We start from the raw sequence: 23,497 nt of genomic DNA, 5'->3' as shown, positions 1-23,497 counted from the left end.
TTGCTAACTTAAATTACATATTTATTTTCTATTTTAATTTTAAATGTCATTTTTATTTATTATTTATTCTATTTTTTATTCTTGATGTTTTGTTTTTTTGTCATTTGTATTTTCCTTGAGTGAATGCAATACTTAACATCACCACTAATATTACATTTATCTTGTAGTTTACCTTCTGTGGGGGGTGGAGGCAGAGGGAGGGAGGGTGGGGGGTTATGGGTAATGTGGTTTGCATTGAATGTTCTGTGCTGACTGTTCTCTATGTCTGTATGAAAAACAAATAAAAACTCAATAAACACAGTGAGAAAGACAATCTTTAAATGTTTAGTCTTATACAAATTCAACCATTGCTATTTGACTTCAGAAAATATATCCTGATCAAGCATGAATGCAAAAAGAAAAAGAAGGAAAAAAGCATGACTGCATCCCTTTAATGGTCTGTTATATGGAAATGAAATTAAAGAATTAAAACTCCTAAGTTTATTTCACAAAAATCCTAAAAAAACCCCTCAAAAAAAACCAAAAAAAAAAAACAAGTGCAATGATGATCATTACCTTAAAATATCAAAGAAAAAGAAAAAAACATAAACATGTAACTGCGTATGATCATGTTATTTTTGATTAAATGTGTTTACTGCTGATTTTAATGTTCTTATTGATTTTTAAGCTGTTGAATGTTTTCTGTTGCACTTTTTGATCATGTAAAGCACGTTGAATTGCCTTGTGTATGAAATGCGCAATAAAAATAAATTTGCTTTGCCTTGTGGTCACACAGGAAGTTGCACACATATTCATATTTACAGACGCAACAAAAGAATAGGACTGGCAGTGCAGATATTATTTTGTATTTATTTGTTTATTTGATAGGGACAGTGCACATCATCTCGTTGGCAGCAATAGATGTTAATTGCCGGATTATAGCAAAAAAAAAAAAAAGATAATAAATAAAATGCTAATTTGCATCTGCAGTCCACAGGAAGGTAAAAGACAAACTTAGCAAGAAGAAAATAAATAAGATTATAAATCACAGTGGAAACACATTACACAAGAAGTTAAAAGTCAATGGAATTGTAGATCACAGTAAAGAGAATATAAAACAGTACACAGAGAATTTAAAGGTCAATATAGGACAATAATTCAGAGTAAAACATAGCACACAACAAGTTAAAAGTTAGTGGTCACAGGACATGTTGGATTTCAGCCACTGTTTAAGACGAGTTTTAAAGTTTAAAAGTGTAATAATGAACATAATGTAGTTTATCATTATGTTATTGTTTGTCCCCTAAGGGCCCAAATCCCAATAGAATCCTTATGGAAATGTGAGACATCCTCAGCTGCAGTGTGATTAACTGACAGCTCAGTCACCCAATCACAGCTGACTTTTTTCTCTCGGAGCCAATTGGAAGCCAGTGGGCGGGATCTTGTTGGTCTACCCCGAATGTCTGGTGCATCCCAAATTAGCCTCGGCTAGCAGTGCCGCTGAGCAATGACATGCTTTGATACAGAAATGCTATTCCAGCGTCCAGTCAGCTAGGCTAGCCCCGCACAACTGAAGAGAAGAGCTGACTACGGACACCATTTGTTCCACACCATCACATTAAAGAACAAGAGGCTGAAGTCGGGTAAGACTCAGTGTGAGTGAGTGACTGTTGCTGATGGAGGACTAGTGAGAACCAGGGTGCCGCACTAACGGTTCCCATCCCAGCCGCAGACTAGCACATGCTATAGCCTATGACTTCATGGGGGCTAACTGCTGCTACACGTTAACCCAGACTGAAGCAGCCTGTCTCCTGCCAACATGGCTAACACACGGCTGCCCTGCTGGCTAACGCTGCTGACCACAGACTCCAGCCTTTCCAGACATTTCCCCCCTCAGCTCTACTCTAGTGTGTTAGCACAGCATTCAATACTGTTCAATTCAGATTTTATACGAGACAGAAAAGCTAAGGTCCTTTTAAAGATTGGAATAGAGTTGGTAAAATGGTTAGTTTGACGTTATGTCCACATATTCAGTCCAATCAATTGGTCATCATAAGCTTTTTTTTCCTCTCCATCATATTGTACCACTGGTAGCATTCCCTGAAACTAAGGCAATGATGTGATACTCTGTACTAATGTAATAATGTGGTACTTCATCATGAAAACTACAGGATGCAAAAGTCAAGTGTTAAACTCTCCTTCCCAAAAACTAAGGTAATATTTCCAGATTGTTTTGACTGACCAAAAGCCCCAAACCCCAAAATAATTTGTCTGCAGAGAAACAGGATTTTTCCTTTTGTAGAACAATGGATGTGTAGTGTGAGGAGGACAGGGGTGTTTTAGCCTTTCAGTTAAACTAAATTCAGTGTGTGGACGTGTTGGATAGTAAGGTAAGATTTGATGATGACGAAGACACATCTAACTATTACAGTAGTTCCTGAAGCTTGATGGAACACACACACACACACACACACACACACACACACACACACACACACACACACACACACACACACACACACACACCAGTCAGAGAAGGCTAAAAACTAGCAGTATCCTTTAGACACTTCGATACTACTACTGCGATAAGGTAAACGCATATTTTTTTCCACGTCATAATAACAACAACATATCAGTTATTTTATAGATAACACTGGCCTCGATAGATATGCTAAGGTAACCTTAACTTTTCAGTGTTTCAATCGATATTTTTAATACAATTTTTGTTCATGCAAATATTAATATAAAGCTCCGTCCTCATACTGCCATGATATAAATAAGAGATCCAATTTGATGAATGATTTTTGGTGATGATTCTGCAACACGGTCTGTGATCACTAAATTTATTTACCCAATCGCTGTTAGTCTTATCTTATTAACATTTTTGTGTTTTACTATTAAAACTGCCTGCATTGTTATTGAAGCTTTTTTGTGCATTTTAAAATATATCTACGTGATTTCGGGCTGCAAATAATTACGATTACATTAGGCAGTCACTAGGTTTTTAGATGGCTAAGTAGGCAACACTGCATTGGGGAGAATTAGCAATAAATTTACTGAAGAGGAAATGATTTTTTTCTTAGTATTTAGTTATTAAAAAAAAAAAAAATATATATATATATATATATATATATATTTTTTTTTTTATTAAATAGTTCTGGGCAATGACTTTGTGTTCGGGAACCCTGCTACATGGGAAGGATTGGCTTTTCTGAGCCACGTTACATACTTTGGTGGCCAATGCGACTCTGGTTTGCTATGACATGTAATAGATAATACCTGCTCTAATGTTTCAGGGTGGAGAAGTGTCCGTTTTTACTGAAGTTAGTACCTTGGTCCAACTCTTGTTTTTTCATTCTGCTTTGAAAAACAGACACACAGCCGTCACCTATCTTATTAGGGGATCGTCAAAACTCCATACTCAAATTGTAATCATGTTTATACCCAAAGAATATTGCTTATTATAACTATAATCCCTTATGTGTGATTATGGTGATGATAACAAATGTGTATTTTGGTTTAAAACTTGTTTTTTTTGGTTTAAGATTGAAGATTTCTAAACCTCTCTGATCAGTGTTGATACTGAACACACCCAGAGTGGGATTAAATGTCACGCTCGACTGCTAGAAAAACTGTGTAGAGAGACTTCTTGCAGCTCGTGCTTTCAGTTTTCTCTGGCACATTTGCTTAACAGAACCGTTGAACCACCTGAAGCCCTCTCGTTCATGCAGGGTTTCCCCTCCCACTATGTTATGGATGTTTAGTTCTTCCAGTGACACTTCTTTACTTCCCTTGGCAGTTTGTTTGTTTTTAATATGTGAAATATCTTTTTATTTATTTAACAAACCAAAATATTTCATTCTTGTATTTGGGTTAATGACTTGACACTTAAATATTCTGTCCGACTGCATTTCTTTTAGGTAAAAAAAAATGTTTAAATGCATAAAAAGATACCAAATAGGTAATAACTTAATACTATATATGTGCTCACTTTGAATTTTTAAATGTATTTAACTTACTAAATTAGCTGTGTAGTTTATTCTGTTATTTAAAGTGTGAAAATATCATGTGGTGCCACTGTCTGGCCATTTGATTTGATTTAATTTTATTTCGGACATGAGCGCAACAGCAGTGTATCTACCACAATGAAAAAAACTAATAATGACAATAATAATAATGTAAAAAAAGAAAATAAATCACCAAAGCAAAAAGAGAACAACTGGTACAAAATCCTGCTCATGAAGCCTGTACATGTTCAAAAACTTATGATCCTACCCCTTGTATCTAGTACTGTACAATAATCCTCTTATAATATACACATATTTACACTATATATATATATATATATATATATATATATATATATATATATATACGTAATTCATTTAAAAAAAAAAAAAACTTTCTCTATTCAAATGTATTTTCTGACCTAGTTATAGTATAGTGCTCTATAAGATTTCAAAGTATTTCTATTTTTCATCATAATATTCTTGCAAACTATGCCAGAGGATGCCCATCTTATAAAATATCATGCTATGAAAATCCTTATATGGTCATTAACCCATTTATAAGCTGGCATGTTTAAGATTCTCAGTCCCACTGAAATAATGGCTTTATTTAATTACTAGGCAACCAAAACCTTCAAAACCACAAAAATGTTTCAAATGCCATACTGACAGATTAAGAAATTTAAAAAGTGATTTCAAAACAAATCTATGCTTTCATCTCAGTGCAATAATATAACTTGAAAATTGAAGGTTTGTTTTTGGAAACAGTTGCAGCGTTGGAAGCGTAAACTAAAGGTTTCAAACAAAAAGAGGGAGTGAGGCTTTTTATCTGCTGTAGCTTTGGTGTTGGTGCAAGGCACTAGTCAGTCACATGGTAATGATAGCCACAGACCCAATGAGTGCAGAATAAGTTAATTTCTATATGCTTTGCTTAGTTTGATAGCTTTAAAAGGAAGCTCTTGACGAACGAAAATGCTTTCATTTGGAAATTCACTTTTCTGCCAAGTTGTGAGCTAATGCGCATGATTGTGGTCTCCCTATGATCTAAAGCGTACAGATATGTGGTTAAATGTTGTGCCAGCTACTAGTATAAAAATAAGTCGCTTTTATAGAATTGCCCTTTGTCATTTTCAGCGTTGCCTTGGTGTGTGGTTAATTGCCTCAAGCAGTCAAATCTGTCCTTTTAGCCTAGGGGGAAAATGCCAACTGTGCAATTCATGATCGCCAAAAAACTAATTCAGTCAAATGACAAGCTCTGGAATTTGGTCTATTGGGTGGTTTTTATGCCTTTCAACAGTTGATAGGGAAAAGTCTTTTATTTACATATTCTCAATTTAGTTTCCTTCTCTTTTTGGGTTTGGTAGCATCTTCAGTAGTGAAAAGTCAATACTTAAGATGAGAATATTTGTAAGGAAAAAATCAACGTTCTCATCTTTATACTGTATATTAAGTATTGACTGACGTCCCTAATGTGCTCTCAAAGAACATCCCTAAGCTTTGCTATTGAAGAGTAGCATGGGCTGTGATGCCATGTTTTTCCCCACTTCTGCAAAATCTGATAGTTTTGTTATTCTGTGGTGAATACATTTTCTGTCAGTCATCATTTAAACAGGGAGATTTGATTGAAAATAAAGAAGTATGCAGTTTCAGGCTTTTTTCCCCCACAACTCACGATGGTAAAAAGGCCATCTTTTTTTATCGGTTTTGTCAGAGTGAAAATGAGGATCTATGTACTTGTGCAAACACAATCATCTTTGTTGTGACAGCTGTTTATGTAGGTTAGTAAAAGTCAGAATGCTCACAGGAAAGCAGTGCCATGCACCACCCACCTTGATGTTTCGTGTACGTTTTTGGACCTACAGACTAGAGTGCAGTCTAGAGGTCTACCACAACAGTGTTTTCCTAAAAGTCAGTCAAAGAGGCCACAGAAACATGAAGGTGTTTGTGTGTGTGGTTTCCAGCTGTTTCTGACCACTGAACCATTCTCTCTGCATTGTGCAATGTGATTAAAAGAATACAAGTTCACTTACAGTTACAATAGATGTTGTTGTGCCTGCAGTAAAGCTACAAGTAGGGAATCCCATTATCCATGATTATGGAAAACAGACTGTATTCATTATATTAATTTCCTGAAATGGAAATGATGATGCATATTGTTTGTATATTTTCAATTTTAATTAATTTAAAGGTCCAGTATCATGCTATTTTTCACCCATCTCCATTTGTTCTAAGAACCAACAACATAGTATTTCTGGAGTTTTAGCCTCTGAAAAGTTACTTTCTAAGCAATTCTAAATAATAATAATAATAATAATGCATTGGATTTTATATTGCACTTTATCATAGACACTGAAAGCGCTTTACAAAACCACACTTAGTGGTGGTAAGCTACTGTTGTAGCCACAGCTGCCCTTGGGCAGACTGACAGAAGCGAAGCTGCCACAGTGTGCCGTTGGCCCCTCCGACCACTACCACCAACACTCACTCACTACATTCATACTAGGCAATGTGGGTGAAGTGTCTTTCCCAAGGACACAATGACAGATACCACTGGAGCGACCATCCCGCACTGTGGCAACTGGAATTCTCAGTGGTCTCCATCCACTACTAACCAGGCCCAGACCTGCTTAGCTTCCGAGATCTAACACAGAGCTGCAAACACAATCACATATTAACACTTTAAACAGTTGTACAACGTAAATAAAAGCTACCCGGCATCAACGAGGGCAGCTTAGTTAGCACCCTGGTCCTCTTTGACCACATCTGCCGTTGCTGCAGCAGCAACTTCAACACTGGTAATTCCTCATTCAGAACGCTGTGACCGGAAATATCATTGCATCCTTACACCAACAGCAGAAATGATGCGTGCATATAGCCTATTGGTTATTTACTTTTATTTGCGTCAGCCTCATGTTTTTCATTACATGAAGAACAGTGTTTGCAGTGTGCACAGTGTGTGTGTGTAGGCCATTGTTGTTGGGCAGAATTGAGTTGCAGACTTTCTGCATGTTGTCTTTCTTTTCTGCCTCTTATCAATAATCTTGTTGATTATTTTGTGCCAACTTCAGATTTTGTGGCATGGCCATGTTACCTATAATGTATCCTGTTCACTCATACTTGGACACAAGTCCTAAAACGTGTCCCATGTACAGTTCTGACTCATAGAGCTCTTTGATCCTATTCTAAATTACTATTGCTTTGATTCGAGGCTGTCTTACAATCAATCTGTTATTGCAGTTGGGTTTGTTGGAAGATTTTTGAGTAAATATTGGTTATGGTTTATGGTGGGAACATTTTGAAAAATTTCATATTTGTATAGAGATCAGATTTGTCATTTTGATAAACTTTATTTATACAAACATCCAAACAAAAACCTGGGGTATAATCGCCAACCACTTTTTGTAAACCTAAACAAAAGTTATTGCTTTTTTGTTTTTATCTTTCATATTAATATTTTTATTTAATGACATAATTTTTTATTGATATATTTATAACCTAAAAGAAAATCTTGAGCATTGAGGATGAAAAAAGAAAGACCATACACTACAAACTCAATGAGTGTATACTGTCTACTACTATAAGTATGATTAAAGATGATGAACGATAATGACCGTTAACACTGAAGTATACTTCCAAGTTTCCCAAGATGCATTTCAAACCTACGACAAAAACCTGAATTACACCGAGGCTAAATATCTGTTGATTCGTCACCTTTGAAAGTTCTGAATGAAAGTACCAAGTAGAATATCAACATAAAATAAATAATAATTAAATAAATAAAACTCGCATGTAGACATTTCATGCTGAGATTTTCGGAGACCCGTCATTGTGCTACTGACAAAACTTCCGGTTAACTTCAAAACAAGAGCCCTATTTACAAAAGCGTTAAAAAACTAATGAAAGACAAAAATAAACGTTTTTGTTTTGAAAAGGGGATGTTAGATTTTTAGCTTGAAGTCGGTCGCAGGACAATTTTACATTCCACTCGCAATGCTTCAGTATAACTATTGTGCCCACCGTGCAAATTTAAAAAATGTCTCGATATAGTATACATATCTTTTCATACTATCTAATGCAACACACACTACCGGTAATTTTGACGACAGATTCATTATGTGTAGTATGTTAGAATGCTATTTTGAATACAGCCACTGTCTTACTTTTTTAAACTTATTTTTGTATCACAGAATAACAAGCCAGGTAATTAATGTCATTTCTTCACACAGGAGAACATGCAGACATAATAATCAAATGTTGAATGACAGATATTTGGTAATGCCCAGCCCCAGTTGGTGTTACCCACATGATTATGTAGTCAGATGAGTCGAATACATTTCTTCCCAGATTCGGCCTTTTCTTTGTCCTTGCCAAGAAACTTCTCTCAAACAAGGCCACTTGTCATTGATTTGTTTGGAGTGCTGTATGAGCATCTTGATGTGAAGTTTAAGCAATAAATCATTATTTCTGCTGTTTTTTTGTTGCCATGAGAGTAAATCACATGCAGTTCACAAGGGACGCGAGCCACATCCTATTTCAGGCCATTCCCAATTGCCGAGGGTGATCCTGAGGCTGCACAGCCAACTGCTCTCAGACCGTGTCATCTCCGCGCTCTGAATCCTCCTTTTACATTTGGATACTTGACAGATATCGATTGTAGAGACAATTGTACAGTTTGTCAGCATTTTTGTACAAAGATGGATATGTAAACCAAGGGGTTCAAGCTGTGCACTTCCTCAGATTGCATCACTTTTCCATCATCAGGTCACCCTCGTGTCCACGTTTCCTGTCTCACAGCTCGTCTTCCAAGTCTCCCATGACCCTTTGCTTCCATGATGCGGTTTTGTTTTGTTTTGTTTTGAGAAGATGTTGGACATCTGAAATGAAATGCAGTCTCATGGGCTTCAGTCACCACATTTTAAGTTTGAGAAAAAAATGGCACAGACGATTTGGCGCTCCACTGCCTTTCTGCACCGTCAGCTTCGTGAAGCAGTCCTGCCCTGTGGCGAGAATGCAATATTTTGAGCAAGTTGTAGGAAGTACAGCAGGACTGTGGAGGAGAATGAGGAGTGAGCAACCAAAGCACATTCCAGAGGGAAGCAGAGCCCTGTGATTTTAGAATGCTGTCACTAGGATTATGTTACTCTGTCTGCCTTTGTGAGCTCATGCTGTTGCTGTCTCAGACTCCACAGATCCACAGTCCCACTGAGCTCTGGTATATGCCTTACACACTGGTCCATAACTATAAGGCTGCTTTGGCCTTACTATCATTATGTCCAGCCTTGGATTTCAACAAAGGTCTCTGCATTTCTCTTTAACGTCAACAAGAAACCAAATTATCATTATAGTTCCAGTTTTCTCATCATTTTGAACTGCATTCCCTCATTGGCCACTAGGGGTGCTGTTTAACTGTAGTTTTTCCTATGTAGACACAGCAGGTGTAAACTACAGGATGTGGTGAACTGTCACTAAACATTCATTTTAGCATAAGTTGCACCCAACATTGAATGCATGAGCATCCATGTGGTTATTATTTTCTTTTTTTTTAATTTTATTTTAAAGCTTCTTTTAGTTTTCATGAGCTTTAAAAATGTTTTCTATAAAGTGCGACTTAACTTTTTTATCGTACTTGTTATATAGTAAATATTCCAGAACCTGCTTTATTTTAGTAATGTATGGTAATGGCGGTAAACAGCTGTGGCAACTGTTGGACATGTAAGAACATGAGTGGATCCCTGATAGTCACACAGTGTTGACCTTTCACTTGGCCACAGCTGCTGTGACAGGAGATAACGTGGTCTAAGTCCCAGAGCTCAGCTCCTTACCTAATATCACTTTAATGTAGTGAGAATATATTGTATCATATTGTTTTTACATGCTAATGCCATTGATTAGCAGTTGTATTGTGCAAATACATAAATACATTTGTTTAATTACTTTCTTTCAAAGACTTGGATTATCAGGTTTTGCATTGACACTGATTACCTGATTGGTTTAGAATTCTAATGCATCTTTTGATCTTCATTATTTTATTGCTTATTTATGTTCATATACTAAGTAAAAATGAATCAATCCCGCAAATTTTATTTATTATATTATAAGAAAATAAAATAATGAAAAAGAACTGCAATAAAGAACTTTTTCTGCATTAAACGTGTCTGCTACACTGCCTGGTTTTCCTCATATATATTTTGTAATGCATTAATATATTTTATACATTGTTGAACAAAATGATATTCATTATCATTGAATAAGACAATAATGTACTCAAACGATGCAGCATCTGATGGACCTTTATAAGAAGCACTTAGTTGCACTTTCTTCAGTGGATCACTTAGAGAAAGCTCCCCTTTAATGTAGATACATATAGTTGGAGATCAGAGTAATACAAACCACGGAAACCAACTAGTGCGGGCATTAGGGATGCACAATTTTGACAGAAAAAACCTAATTGCGATTTTTCTGACATATATTGCGATTGTGATTCGATTTACAATTTTTTTTTAAAAATGTTATACATTTAAATGCATGTCAGTTTTATTTTTTTTCCCAAATAAAAATGACTTGTGCGTGTGTCACAAATGCCCCCAAAAGTACTGTACATACACAAATAATTAATAGGACAACAAATACACAAAGGGAGGAAAAAATGCACAATGGGACAACAAAAACACACAAACTACAAAAACATACAAATAAATGGAGAAACACAGAAAAAAACAACAACATTAATAATGAAAAGGACACAAAAAAGGAAAAAATACACATGGGATACACAAAACAACTCAGAAAGACCTCCCAAATTATTAAAAAATACACAGAACAACAACAATGGACAACAAAATACATAAAAGGAGGACACAATACACAATGGAACTAGGACATTATTAACAAATAGCTGCACAATATGTGCCACTTTTGGTTTTTCTCCTAGAAAGGACAGCACATGTGAGTGAGTTCTGTAGTGTGGCTTGTTTTGGAGAAGGTCTGGGTTAGGATGCACTCAGAAATTTATCAAACTGTGCGTTTCATGTTCTGAGAAGAAGCGACTCCTAAAATGAGTATTTTAATCCAAAATAAGCTATAAGATAAAAAAAAAAAATATCGATATAGGCAATATTGTAATTTTTTATACCACCAAAATAGAAAACTTGATATATCTTGAATCTTGATATATTGCCCAATCCTAGGTGACAATAGAAATGTAATCAGCGGAGTCTTGCCTGTTTTCTGCTGTGCAGCAGGGTAAACGGAGACCCTCATTTGATGTGAATGTGACACTATTTGAGCAGTTTGACCTGTCTGACCTCGTATTTAGTGTTCCAGAGTCCAGAATGAGGACTGGCAATGACTCTAAGCATCTGTCCCCTCATTTGTTGATCCTCCCTCACATCTGCACTGTTACAGCCATGATAATGTGCACTGACTGCTCAGACACCCTAAGTGTGGGGGGTGATATTTGGTCAAACGATAGCCCAACACTGATGTTTCCTTCACGGTGGAGTGGGCAGAGTGTCGAGTAGAAACATTGTGGTTTGGGAGGAATGTTATAAAAGGAGGTGGATATAGAAACACTTCTGCATGATGACAGATGGTCTCTGCACACACCAGGGGATAGAGGAAGCATTGCCTTTTGTCATTCTGAGGAGAGCAGTAAATTCACTTTTATTTGCTGTCTCCTGCTCATTTGTCCCAGCATTCATCAGTTTGAATATAGAAAGGAAGCAAATAATCATGTCCTACCATTGCATCTATAATTATAATAATTAGCTATAGCTTTATGCAGGGTTGGGGTTAGGGCATTTTTTCCGATTACAAATAAATTATGATTATTTTCCCCCTGAAAATCAATTACAATTATGTTCTCAATTACTACAGTTCAATTACAATTTTATTAATTTTTCTTCATGTAGCGTTGTATTGATTGTATGCAGTTTTAAAATGTGTACAAAGTCGTTTTAGCATCTTTACATTTATATTTCAGTGAATTTATTATCATATCTTATGTAAAAATCTCTTTCGCTTTGCCCGATATAAATCCAATACGATATCAGTGCGAATCATGCATACTTATATTTGTTATTTTGTCTTATTTTATAGTGTGGAGGAATGTTTGAGAATGCCTTATTAATAAGTGATATTACTCAAATAGAGAGCAGTAGTCACTAGTCAGCAGCAATAATGAGTTTTTGAAACTGAACGATATATACATAAATTAATATAAATTAGGGATGCCCCGATACAACTTTTTCATTTCCGATATGATACCGATAATGCAGCCTTGAGTTTCGGCCGATTTTGTAGTGTGGAATGTTAGAAAAGGCTTGATCAAGTGATGTTACTCAAACAGAGAACAATAGTCAGCAACAATAGGTAAGAGAAAAACTGACCCATTTATTATTAACCAATTGGTTACATACATTTTAACCTTGAACATAATATCTACAGTATTCTACAATTGAATAAAATACATTTAAAAAAATGAATTTGGGAATTGAATTGGGAAATGAATTGAATTTTAAATTTTTTTAAAAATTAGAAAATTGGAAATTTGAATCCGATATCCGATATTTTCAGGCTGATATCGGACCGATATTTGATATCGGATCGAGGCACCTCAATATAAATAAATAAATTATAATACCCTGAAAAATTACCTCAATAAATACAATATATATTATACTGTAGATTTTAAATTTTACTAATTTTTTGCTGATATCGGACCCTAATCTGTTATCAATATCCGATTGGGACACCCTCAGTTTGACTTGTTTTATTTATTGATTTATTTAGAACACACATTAGGGCCACAGACTGTAGTACAAAGCAGTTGTTATTCAATGTTCTGTGTGCCATTTCATAAGTAGATTGAGCATCCTAATGCTCAGGAGTTTGGCTGCTTTAAGCTTTGAGTTTTATCTATTTAAATGACTATTTTCACTCCTTTTCCAAAAGTAATTTACCTCGCCTGCTCTCACTCATGTTTGCTTTAGATCAGGTTCTTGAACAATCTGAAGGCCAGCTGTAGACTCGGCTGTTTTGAATTTAAACTAGATCTCTCCATCGATGAGGTCAGTGCCTGGTTCCTGAGTCGTCATGAGGATAGTTGGAGAATAGAAACTCCCATCATTTCCATTTTGCACTGCATTTATCCTATTAACAGAGTAACATCTTACTCTTATTGGTTTTTCACTTCCTCCATCAGTAGTTTTACTCGAGCATGTCTGAAAAGTGCTGATGTTATGAGCATCATAAGACCTGTTGTAGTGAATGCAGTCATTGTTAAAGGACATACAGGATTTCACAGTGCTACAAAAACAGACCATTTTAGACTGCCTGGGGCACTTGTGCAACACTGTAAGAAAGAAGCAGCCAAAACAAACTAAGCATATACTGCTGCAGACTAGATAGCCTTCAAACTACAGAACCTTTGGTGATCTTCTAATCTACATTATCGCTCAGTGAAAGCTTTACTCTGCAAGTCTTTCCTCTCCTCCCACATCCCAGGTTCTCATTTATTCCTCCCACACAGGACAATTGTTGGCTTGGATTTTTCAGAGGAAACATCGACTGTGTACATTTACAGAGAAGTTCGTAGAGAATAGTCTCTTTTGTTTGTTGTTTTCAAGATTACAGACTTAACTGTGGAAGTGCAATGTTAGCAGTGACCGAGCAATGGGATAATTGCTTATTGGCCTCTTCTTCTGTTGGGGCAAGTCAATGAGCCAATGGATTTCCCCTTTGTGGGGATAATAAAAGTTATCTTTAAATGTGAGCAATAACAATGTCTTTACTAAAAAAAAAAAAAAACATTTTTAAAATACGTTACAAAAGCATTCTAAATGTTTTGTTTTTGTTTTTTTAGGCCAGCGGAAGTGTGAGAGCCCTTGAAATTCTCAGCTTTGATGCAGTACAGGTATGAATATTAATCAGTTTCTAATTTTACTTTCAGACTGTCAGTTGTGCTGAGAGCAGATAAGGTAAAAAAGAAAAAAAATGTGTGATGTTGGAGCAGACAGAGGAAACGAATAGAAATCTTTGGAACCTTCAGGCTGAAGTGTCTTTAAAACAAAGCTTTAAACATGTGAGTTTCCATGTATTTAAATTTAATTGCATTGTTGCAGTCACTTGAAAAGTCTCCTTATTTATCACAAACATCTGATATTTTTCTCTATCCACATCCAGCTACAAACTCCATACTCATCTCAAATCCATCCATGAAAAGGCAAAAATAGTCGTAATAAACAATTATTTTGCAGATAAGTTACAATGTATTAAGTGATAAAGATGATACATTAAAAATATATATTTATATCTAATTGCAGGGCTTTAAATGAACACCTCCCAACCCACCAAATGTGGGTAAAAATTAACTTTGGCAGGTAACATTGTAGCGTTGCTAGCCATTTTGGCTGGTGAAGGATGAAACACCACTATCGGCAGGGCTGCAGAAAGTCATTGTTGCCAGATTGGGCTGTTTTCTGCCAAGAAATTTGAGGGTTGTTTATTGTGTTTAGACTTTAAAACATAATGTGTATCTGGCAACACCGCTTGTTGTACTAATCCTACATTTCCCATGAACACTATGTCTTGACGTGTCATTCAACAATTGGCTACGTGCTTACGTTAGCATGATTGTTATGGTTTGGTATCGGAGAAGACAAACAGAACGGTGCAAAACAAACAATAGGATCTGAAAATACTTTGTAAAATTAGCTGGGAAAAACAAACAAACATGTGGAGATATTCATGAACTGCATAAAAGGAAAGCTGCTATCGACACAGGGGAAAATGAAGATGAAAGAGGATCTGAAAAACAGAAGAAATTGAAGAGTTTTATTACTAAATGGACGTCGGGTTGTGAGTGGCTGGTATTCCACCATTTGTTCACTTTTAAAATGTGCACTATACAGTTTGTGGGGAGTGGGATTTATTTACATTAAGCATGCATGCTAGTAAAACATTTTTTTCTCTACAGTGCATTTCATTCTTAGGACTGATTAGTGATTACTTCTATTCTTTAGCTAACTTTAAACAGTGTTCCAGGAACTTCCAGGGATCCAATTTTCATTTGAGTTAAGTTTGTTTATTAAGTTATGAGAACATACTTTATAAAAGGTTCACTTCTCCAACACACCCAGTTCCATATTGCACCTTTTAGGCATTGTTACAACATTGTTTTTGAATTAAATGTTTATATTTTTTCCATTTTAATATATTTCGGCAATCAACTAAAATAAAAACTGCTTAAATCTATTATGTGGCTCATAATTGGGTTTATTTTTGCTGGAAAAAAATTGGCTGGTGGAAAATCTGGTTGGCTGGTAACTTTAAGAATCTACTATCCATGCTGACTGGTGATCTAAAAAGTTAATTTAAAGCCCTGTATATTTACATCCATCAAAAATTGTGGGAATTCATCTGCCCAAAAATGAATAGAAAAGGATGAAAGTTATTTGATGGATGAAATTAATTGGTCGAATTGAGTTTTTCAATGTTAAATTTTTGTAATTTATATTGAAAATTAACAGCTTTGTTAGTTAAAGTTAAACAACTTGTTGTTATGGCTCCCATGTTTCCTGTATCTATTAGTGTACCTCGTGCAAGATGGCGGAAGAGGTGATTGTCATCGCCAAGTTTGACTACATGGCCCAGCAGGACCAAGAGCTGGACATCAAGAAAAACGAGCGCCTGTGGCTCCTCGATGACTCCAAATCATGGTGGAGGGTCCGAAACGCCACCAACAAGACAGGCTTTGTGCCTTCTAACTACGTGGAGAGGAAAAACAGCGCCAGGAAAGCCTCCATCGTCAAGAACCTCAAAGATACACTAGGTAAAAAAAAAAAAAGTCATCACAGCGAAACCAAATGCATTGCTTGTTCAATGGCCGACATTTTCTCAGTTGGTAGAAAGTGGTATGTAATGTTGCCTGACCAATCTTATATATAGTTAATGTTTCAAACAGTACCATCCCTTCAACTAAAGCATAATTCTGAGGACTTGTGTTTTAAATTGACTTTAACGGCTAGTTTGTTGGGATTAGGATGAGATTTTCAAGTTAATTTCTATCAATATAATTTTCCTCCTGTACAAACATATTGAAGCTTTGTGAAGATACAGGTTTGAGAACGGATTTCTTTGTCAGCATCACATGACAAAATCTGAGCATCTCAAATTGCAAAGACCAGTGACCAGTGTATGCTCTCCAACGAGCCCGACACTTTCCTATTTGGGATTAATAAAGTAAACATCCATCAAAGATAATTGAGATCCCCTGGTCAAAAACCTGACTAGAAAATTAAGTTTAGTGTATATTATACTAAATGTGTCCTTTTCTTTACTATAAAATACCGTTCATACCGTTTCCTTTAAAACCTTTTTGGTCATTTCTGATGTAACCTATAGTCTTGTCTTTTAGTTCTAGCTCAGTGGTCTTCTGAAAGCAAGGGAAACCTGCAATACATTTCCAGCAATAAAAAAAAAGATATTATGTCACCCAGTGTGACACCCGTTACTCTAGAACAATAATAATAATAATAATAATAATAATGATCTTGCATTTATATGGTGCATTATTTTCACAGCATGCTTTAGCTAAAAAGCAAAGCAAAAATATCTGACTATTATTCTTCTAAAACAACAGAAAATGTGCTATCACATTTCACAGTGGTAATAAGAAAGTTATTTGAGTGCAACGATATTTTTCACATTCAGTTTTGAGCAAGGCTGGTTCCCCCCCCCCCCATTCCCCGCTTCATGACGTCACGCCCCCCAGTTTAGGAACCACTTCTTTACAGAAATCTTTATTGATTCACACTACAGTAATAATCTTTAGACTTGGCTTATCTGGAACTGTTTGACAGAAAACTGGACTGGTTGGCTTTTTTCAAGCTTCCACTGCACCTTATGTGATTACTTAAAAACGCATTAATTCGACCCAGTTAGTGGAAATTGGGGAATGTTTTTGATCAATTAGCTGACATGCTCTATGTAGGTGAACCTCTGAAATAACAGGGTGCTGATTAAATTGTAGCCTTCAGTCTGTCTAAGGCACTGGACTGCTGTGTTTACAAATCATTCATCTGTGGGATGTATGAACTTGATACTCTCTGCATAATCTTTAAAAGTGCAATCAGTCAGACCTGGAGAAATGATTGTTTTTGCCTGGCACGAGTATATAAGATACTGTACTTATTGTCTGATTATCCCTCAAGTGTTTGGGTTTATTCTTTCATGTGTTATGTGTAGTGTGTGCGTATGCTGGAGCGTTTGCATAAAGCAGAGCCCAGCCGAGACTTCTCCCAATGACTTCCCACCTGTCACCGTGCCCATTGATTAAGTGGTTCAGGTGAACAGCTGCATGGATGACGCAGAGGGAAGTTATGTCTCACTCACAATTATGACCTCAGAGCACAGACAAATGTGAAATATCCTTTTACTCCACTCCAACCCTTGTTTTAAAAGCTAATTCAGTTCTAACCAGCATGATTTGTGCTGTTTTTAGTAGTAAATGCTTTCGAGGGAATTTGGTGGATGGATGGGTGTGTTTTTCCACAATGAGGGAGGCAGCATGGAGACCGCATTGTATGTCATGTTAGACCATCTCTTGCTTTTACTGTGCTGTTGCTGGGTGAGTTGTGTTGTAGTTATTTAACAGAATGCCTGAGTGAGTGATAGCTCAGTTTTGTTGTTGCGTGCGTTTCTGTGTTGGTTATAAACTAAAGTTCGGAGTGTGTTTCTACAAACAACTGCAGTCATGTGACACTGAGCACTTGCTGACTCACTCCACCACCACTCCTGCATCCTTGCAGATATTCCTACTGTTTAGCGTGCTTGCTAACACAAGACCGGCTCCCTATCGACTGCCTTTGAGGAACCAGCTCGTCACTTTTTGCCTCTTTCTTCTCGTTTCTTTTTTTCTTTTGGTCTTTCCCTTAGTTTCCACCCCCTCCTCCTCCCTCCCCCCTCCCCTCTCCAAGAGGCCTCTGTACTCTGCCTTCCAGTGCTGGACTGGAGGCCTCTCTGTCCTGGGTTCTCATTGGCTAAGCCTGAACACATGGTGAAAGGAGTAGGCTGCACCCAGCTCTTTGGGTGTTCACATGGAATAACTCACTAGCTGCAGTGGGAAGAGAGCAGGGCCCGGGAAGAGGCAGAGCGACGGCCAGCCCAAAATGGAAATGGCTAACCTATTCAAACATTTCTTTCGTGAGTGATTAACTTTTCTCTTTTTCAGTAGCTCTCTAACGTTGGTTGAACTTGTTTTGTTAGTTAAAACTATTGAAGTGTCTCCTAATCTTTTATGACTTTGTAGAGCAGTAGCCGGTTTGTTTTTCCCTCCCTCCCTAAATTCCCACTCTGCTTTTTTGCTTTTTTTTTTTTTTTCTTAAATGTGTGGTTAAGCGTCAGTTCTAACTGAATATTGAGGATTTAGAGCAGCCAGGAAGACACAGATTTTTTTCTTTTCTGTACTGACATGTTGCTGCTGCCAGGGAGAGTGTGAGAAGGCGTCTGAACAGCTTTTGAGGCCGTGGGTGTTTGAGTGTGTGTGTGTTTGAGTGTGTGTGTGTTTCTGTGTGTGTGTGTGTGTGTGTGCCGCTGCAGAGACTGGGTGGATATGCTTTTTGAAAGTCTGCTGAGCTGAAGCCTGTAATTGCTCGAGGAATCCTTCTGCCTCTTTCTTTTACACACACACACACACACACACACACACACACACACACACACACACACACACACACACACACACACACACACACACACACACACACACACACACACACACACACACACACACAGAGTTACTTTATCTTTTCTTTCTCTCGTTTGTCCCAGGGAGTGGGCTGTAACTTGGTGGATTACATTATCATGCTTGAACCCCCCACCCCTTTTAGGAATATCTCAAGACATATGCTGTGTGTGTGTGTGGTGGTGTGTCGGGGGGGTGTGTATGGGTGCTTTTATACGACACTCGGGACAAGCTTTCACACACTGTGGGAGGGGATCCCCTTCCACCAGTGTAACCACCATAAGCTACAGTTGGAGGGTGGCTGGGTGCTGGTGTAGAACACTGTAGTCATTGTGCTGAGAGGAGGAAGGGGGTCTCTGCTGATTGATGGGACCTGGGCTCCCATCTCCCGCACCTCGGCTAGTTATCAGAGGAATGTCACATCCCGGGACAGCACCGTGGGTCGTTGATACTTTACAGCCACGCTGACACCCCTGTTCAAAAGCCTGGCGCACACCCTCACTGTAATCTGGCCTTGTAACTGCTGAGTGGTATCTTCTTCTGTCCCTGTCTATCGTCCCCTACTCTCTCTCTCTCTCTCTCTCTCTCTGTGTGTGTGTGCGTGTGTGTGTGTGTGTGAATCCAGGGAGTGTAAAGAGATGGGAACGACTTAGAGATGAGCCAACAAACATTTTGTCTGTGTAAACTCAGTGCTGTTAGACATGTCTCTCTCTCTCTCTCCCTCTCTCTCCCCTCCCTTCCTGTTTCTCAGCCTCCCCAGCGAGCGGAAACTCTAATTTAAGCCACATTTCTCTCTCCACTTTGGAGAAGTGCAAGCCAAAGAGGAAGCGAGAAGTTAGGATGTTGAATCATTGTGCGCAGTCTTGACGAATTATATGGAACTCTGACAGCTTTTAGTCCCAATTCCCGGATTGCTGTTATTAACAATCAGGAGATTAGTGGGGGAGTCGAGTGTTGTGCTGCTTGTGTTTTGTCATCCCGTCTTTTGAGTTTTCCTTCTTTTTCTTTCTTTAAGAAATGCTTGAATAGAAGTGAGAAGTGGTGTCAGCTTCTTAGAAAATACCCATTGTGTTAGATTGCGCAACTTTTGTCACAAGCGCAAAGTAATATTAATACGATCTGAAATATTTCACATTTTATGCTATATTTAGTACACATTTTTAGTTTCACACAACATAAGTTCTGAAGTTCATGAGGAAATTTACATTTAATTACAGGGTTCCTGCGGATCTTCAAAGGCATTTTATTCATGTATCTAAAATGAAGGCATTAATTGTCATTAAAATGTCTTAAATCAATGTTTCAGAAGTATTACATTTTAACACAAGTATAATTTTATGATTGTAACTAGTCTCACATTTAAAAATAAATGGTAACATTAATTTTTTGAAAAATATATTATTACCGTAACATTGCGCAATCACGACAGGGGAACCAACTACAAAACAGTGACGTGGTTGCAGCGGGACTTTCAACAACCAGGGGAATTGTAGATTTAACAGAAAATGTCTGTCCAACGAAGATTTTTGTTCATGTTTTTGTATTTTTGTTTTGTCATAGATTTCTGGCTATTTTTGTATGTGTTTTTAGAGTGATTTAGATTATTTTAGTCTTTTATTTGTGTATTTTACTGTTTTTTTGTGTGTTTACTTTGGGGGCCACTAGTTGCACATCTGCATTAGACACTGGAAAAAATTGACCCTAACCTTATTTAATTCATGTGGTGTTTTTTCCCCCCAATTGTGTTTACTGTGAAGTTGGTCTTAAATTGAATTTCAAATGGCATTAAAAAGTCGAATTTAATTTGACTGAAGCTGTAGGAACCTTGAAATTTAAACTATTTTTATTCCTATAACTTAAACATTAGTACTAAGGAATATACTACACATTTGATCAATATTTAACTTGGAAACTCTTTGAAATTCCTAAAAGGGAAGTAAAGTCATGAAAGTAGGCCATTTCAGTATTTATGTCTGGAAGAGACACAAAATGTTTCCTCGTGCGTCCTTGAAGGTCTCGGTCTCATGGTAAAATGTGAACCGTGTGATAAGAGGGGCTGGTAATACAAACTGTCATCAAACCAGAACATTTCAACATCTAACAACCATAAATGGGATCTCAAATGTTGGATTTAAAGGTTGAAGCATTTCATGTAATTTGTAGAATTTCACTTAAAGCCTAAAAAAAAAAAAAAAAAACTTTTTGTAAATGGTGTGTTCCTCACTAAAGTAGCTGCTGTATCAATACAGAACAACTAAAACAAAAATCAGGGCTATCCCAGCAGACCATCTAATCTTCTGTTGGAGGTGTAAATATAGTTGTGTTGTTTTTTTAAATCGTGGTAACGTTGAACTATCAGGGAGGTAAATGAACAGAGCTCTGTGGGTGTCCACTGCAGGTTCTGCTGCATTTCAAAGATGGATGTCTGCAACATCTAAAGCCCTCGACAGCAGAGAGAGGAAGAACTCAGTGTTGCCAAAAAGCCATCAAACACTGGAGTGACTAAAGAAAGCAGAACATTACTCAAGTAATGCTCCATTAGGTCTGCATGACTCACTCAAGTCATTAAATATGCAAGAATTATAGCACAGTGATTCTCAAGTATAGGTTAGGAAAGGAATTAACGCTTAAACTGTTTTAAAAAGGTATTCAATAGTCATTTCCATTGGATAAAATACTAAAAAAAAATTTAATTTTGTATTCTTCAAAGAGCGTTTTCCTGAATGTCTATTTTCTAAGAATGCTCTTAATTACACCTGACCATAATGCTGAAGGTTACAGCTGGATGTTCCAGACAAATGTCACATTGGAGCTAATACCATGATATAAACTTGCTTTAACAATACTTAATCTGTATTTCTTTGCCAAACAGCCATTTTGTGATGGGGACTTATTTTAAAGTCTGTTATTTTTAATTCTGGTTGCTAGCAGGGTGACGGTAAAGCATTAGACAGGCTGACGCGGGGTGTTGTCGTCCACAAAGGAAGAGCACTGGAATGGAGGGAAACCAACAGGTCAAAAGGGCCGCAGCAGACAATGGGCAGTCGGTCAACGTGGAGAAGCTGGCTTTAAAAAGCTTGTGGTTCCTGTTCGTCACTGACGGCCAAACAAACTCCACCACACTTCTAGTGACGCCAACAGCTCATCTAAACAAAAAGTTACGTTTTCCAAAGGGTGACAATCATCTCTGCCGTTGGCTGTGATTTAGCAGTCGGTGAGGCAATACGATTTCCTTCCTCTTCGTTCCGTTCTAAAGAAATGCTCAGGAGAAAGCATGTGATGTTGCAAGAGACAATACGTTCCAGTGCAAACTATTTAACTGGCCTTTTACCCAAGAATTGAGTAAGAAAAAGAATTGTCGTCATAGAGAGATTGTATTTTTCAGGGCTGATACTGATTATTAGTAGTCAAGGATGCTAGTGGGAGGAAGTGGAGCTGTTTAGGGCGGGACATTGAGAAACTCCGGATATCAGCTGTAACTTTGTTTACCGGTAAATTACTTTACTACGCAACGGTTTAATAAACAGACTTTCAACATTTTAAAGGTGCGGTCAGCTTCTCATGTGACACACTTCTTGCCATTACCAGAATCAGAAAAGCTTTATGGGCCAAGTAGAGTTTAAAACCATACGAGGAATGTGATTTGGTGGATGGTGCGAAAAAACAAAAACAAACTAGAAACATTATGATAATAATATCACTGACTATTTCCCTGTTAATACTATCAGCAACCTTGTTTGAAGTGATTAAAGCACCCTGCACACAGTCGGACAGGATGGATTTAACAATGAGATGTGAGCTGATAAGATTTATTGGTCCCTCCCGTATCAAGTCCGGAGCGATCCTGGCTGTATCAAAAATATGTATTATTTCAGGACTGATCCTGCCTGTTTGTGGACTACAGGAGCGGTACCGGAAAACTGCTGGTAGAAATTACGGAAATTACAGGGAATAGCAGCGATAATGTATCCTAAACAATCCTATGAGTGAAAAAGACTGCAGTGAACTTACCAGGACTTTTTGGTCCAGTCTCTCCGACAGAATCTGCTTTATGGACAGCGTGTTTAGACGGACACAAACAAACAAGCCGAGCTGCTGCTTATGTTTATAAAAATGTTATTAAGCTGACTTTAAAGTTACTAGCAGTTGATTTGTAGATGACTGGGATGGTTATTACAATTTTGGGAGCGTCTGCTGCCTTAACTTACTTTATATATTTCTTATCTGCTAGTGTGTGTTTAGGTGCTGCTTACAGCTTTCACTGCTGATTGGCTGTTACTCAAGCTGTGGCTTTGTGTGTAACCAGTCGGGTGAGTGGCACAATGCTGGAGACAATGGCAATATGTATCAAAATGCTGAATAATCGGCCCGGTTGTTAATCAGTCTATCCTTGGGTAACACTTTACTTAAAGTTGTATAAATAAGTCTGACATTACGCCGTCATTATCTGTCATTTGCATGAATGAGCTGTCATGGAGGCTGTCAATAAGTGTTGTTCACTAAATTATGACACCTTTGGAGCTATGGTTGCATTTTTTGAGTTAGGTGGAGGGATCTAGTGGGGTTAGGTAGAGTTAAGGTTAGGGTAGTGAACAACACTTAATGACAGCCTTCATGACACCTTATTCATGCTAATGACAGTTGTCACATCATAATAATGACAGCATAATGTCAGCCTTATGTATAAAAGTGTTGCCGAAAATTGTATGTAGTTTTTCACAGCACGCAGTAGCTGCCGTAGTTTTGATGGTGCTTTGTATGCTTTCAT

At 37.3% G+C, this 23,497-nt stretch overlaps 1 protein-coding gene across 3 annotated transcripts in view; it reads left to right on the top strand.

Annotated features, from left to right (window-relative positions):
- Nucleotides 1-1,456: 1,456 nt before the first annotated feature.
- Nucleotides 1,457-23,497, top strand: part of nck1b (NCK adaptor protein 1b) — a 30,762-nt gene continuing 8,721 nt past the window's right edge. The window contains exons 1-3 of one of the 3 annotated variants that reach the window (XM_028435122.1): nt 1,457-1,622; nt 13,849-13,899; nt 15,576-15,816. In XM_028435122.1, coding sequence (XP_028290923.1) covers nt 15,591-15,816 — 226 coding nt within the window. In that variant the 5' untranslated portion in view covers nt 1,457-1,622; nt 13,849-13,899; nt 15,576-15,590. Of the gene's footprint in view, nt 1,623-2,535; nt 2,570-13,848; nt 13,900-15,575; nt 15,817-18,017; nt 18,189-23,497 lie in introns of those variants that run through there. The other 2 variants (XM_028435123.1, XM_028435125.1) reach the window with 2 other exon arrangements.

Source organism: Gouania willdenowi, chromosome 20, assembly GCF_900634775.1.
Source record: "Gouania willdenowi chromosome 20, fGouWil2.1, whole genome shotgun sequence".
Classification (NCBI taxonomy): Eukaryota; Metazoa; Chordata; class Actinopteri; order Blenniiformes; family Gobiesocidae; genus Gouania; species Gouania willdenowi.
The sequence above is the reverse complement of the archived record's forward strand: the minus strand, read 5'-3'. Positions and strand labels throughout refer to the sequence as shown.